Source organism: Aspergillus caelatus, assembly GCF_009193585.1.
Source record: "Aspergillus caelatus strain CBS 763.97 unplaced genomic scaffold BDV27scaffold_636, whole genome shotgun sequence".
NCBI lineage: Eukaryota > Fungi > Ascomycota > Eurotiomycetes > Eurotiales > Aspergillaceae > Aspergillus > Aspergillus caelatus.
The window spans coordinates 4-2,454 of record NW_022475899.1 but is presented as its reverse complement, the minus strand read 5'-3'; the positions used below and the strand labels follow the sequence as shown (position 1 = coordinate 2,454).

At 50.5% G+C, this 2,451-nt stretch overlaps 1 protein-coding gene across 1 annotated transcript; it reads right to left on the bottom strand.

Annotated features, from left to right (window-relative positions):
- Window positions 1–351: 351 nt before the first annotated feature.
- Window positions 352–1,164, bottom strand: BDV27DRAFT_139982 (uncharacterized protein). Its single transcript, XM_032069566.1, has 2 exons — window positions 429–1,164; window positions 352–374 (listed from the first exon to the last, which is right to left on the bottom strand). The coding sequence occupies exon 1, from the start codon at window positions 970–972 to the stop codon at window positions 499–501; it is 474 nt and encodes a 157-aa protein (XP_031920158.1). The 5' UTR covers window positions 973–1,164; the 3' UTR covers window positions 352–374; window positions 429–498.
- Window positions 1,165–2,451: the final 1,287 nt, after the last annotated feature.

Here is a 2,451-nt window from a genome sequence, read left to right as displayed (position 1 = left end):
AAAAACCACTCACCTAAATCCCGAATGCGCTGTCGCAAAATTTGATTCTCCCTCGCAAGCATTGCGGCTTCGGCCTGGTAGTACGCACCTTCGTCGCGGCTGCTCCGTCGTGCCGGGCTCTCACTGGTGCCCGCGATCCACTCAGGTCCCTCCGGCCCGCGGGGTGCATCGGACAGCGGTCGGAGACTAGGCGACGCCGCCTGGCTCGACGGCCGTGAGGGTCGGCGGCTGGACAGCGACGAGGGAAATTGAGTTGATGTTCGACTGCCACCAGCCGAGACGGGTGGAATGATAGGAAACGCAGAGCGGTCCGAATCGTCGATAGCCGTGCCCTGGGTACCCTGTTGCTGTTGCTGCTGCTGTAATTGCTGCAGTTGAGTTTGCTGGGTTCGGATCATATGCAAGAGTCGGTTCTAACCGAAATCCAGATTAGTTGACATGTATCGACAAGGGGGTGGCAATTTAACCGCCACGGCAATGATACGGTGACGGTCGGGTTCATACCACTTGGGCTTCTTGCTCCTGCTCCAATTCTTGATGCAGCTCCCCCAACGAAGGGGCACGTTGATGATGCGGGTCCCCGGTCGCAATAATCGGGCTGCCTCCGAGGCTCGATGGGCTAGACGTCCGAAGTCCATGGGGACCTAGTGAGGAGCGGTGGTCGGACGGGGCCATGGAGTCCCCAGTCGGCTCATTATTATTCAGGTTAAAGTTGGCACCGGCAGCGGACCGGCGTCGCTCTGGCCCCGGCATGCCCGCACGAGAGCTGCGGGAAGGCCGACGAGGGACCTCCGAGGTATGATGATGGTTGTTCTGATTATTGTTGTTATTATTACTCACGGTGGCCGATGCAGGGGAGAACCCGGATGAAGAATGCTGCTGGCTGTCAGAAGAAGTGTGGAGATTCCGTGCTTGACGCGGGGAGGCAGAAGAGGAACGCGACGGGGGAAGTGAGTTGATATCGGGGCACATCCTCCTCCAACTGGGCGATAGAAGAAGGTGATAAAAGGAACAAAGGGTTTAACTGTGGGCTTTTGCCTGAATATAGAGGATAGATGGAGTTGTCAGGAACCAAGATAATGTCAATATTCAAAGTAACAGAAACAACACTTGATGCAATGACTGGAGTTAGTGCCAAGTGGATGCAGTTGGAAAGGCGGAGTGCTCCGATGCGGCAGGCGGTCAAGCCAGTTTCGAGCGGTAGCGGGTCACGGGCTTGAGTCTAGCCCGAGACTGGAATAGGTTGCCTGCCAATTAAATCCCGAAAACAGCCGAATGAAAGCGTCGATCATTGAGCGCCTGAATAACCAGACGGTCATGCCTGAAGGCATCCCACGTGATGCACTGGAATGTGTACATAAACCTTCTACAAATAAGGATACAGAATCAGGTATCCATGATGGATACTAGAGTTGCCCTTTTATGCAGAAGCAACCCACACGAGTCTGATCAGCGTCGCCCGTGCCGTGTCGGGCACTTTTCCATGAGGATTCTAGAAGCTGAGGGAACAATACAATCGAAGATTATATGAACATGTCGAAGAGGGCATTCATAGGAGGTTCAAGTCGCTACGCAGCTCTGTTTTCACTAATTAAAGCCGCAAACTTTGCTTCGGCCCTGCCCAGACAGGGGAGGAATAGCTCTTCCATGGGATCACTTGGCATCCGGCCTTGGCTGGCCGGATAGAGGCCCCTAATTGCCTTAGCTCGAGTCCAGGCGCCCAGGTTACCCGGAATCCTTGGCTGGATATGCTTGTTCTCACCGAAATCGTACCCATGACTAATGTGAATGGTAAACCAATGTACCAATATGTATACACATTGGGTGTTTTGGTGATACGTGATGTTGAATGTATGTTACACGACTTGTAAGCTACAATATAGTGATTGGGACAATGAGGAATGTCATTGAAATGAGTGTAGCTCAAGAGACTGCTATGTGTCTATTCACTGCACCGACGTATGTGGCGGTTGATGCCGCCAGCCGTAACTTGTCTACTATGGTGGTAACGTATCACCGCTTCGTGGCAATGACGATCCTCGGTCTTTATGATCCTTGGAGCTTTATTTGTTGGCTTACGGTATAATTACATAGTAAAGATTATTATCAGGATTATCCATGCGGTGTCTGTTTTGACTGTCTGAGACATTACTTAGTACCTTGACTAGTGAAAATCCCCACTATCCGAACGGTTTATGATTTAAGGGTAGAAAAGAGCGCCCGAATGAAATGAGGAAACTGGACATGCGATGGATTATGAATCTAACAACCAATTTAGAGGGACAAAGAAACTAGTGCGAAAAATTTTCCTTGACAGGCTTCGATATGGTTTTCTAGAAAAAAAGAACCCTTTCATCATAATTGCAGGGCAATATTACGCACATCAGGCAACACATCTTTCAGTTCCTTTGTTCTCTGGACGAGTGTATAGGCTTTTTTTTTTTTTTTTTT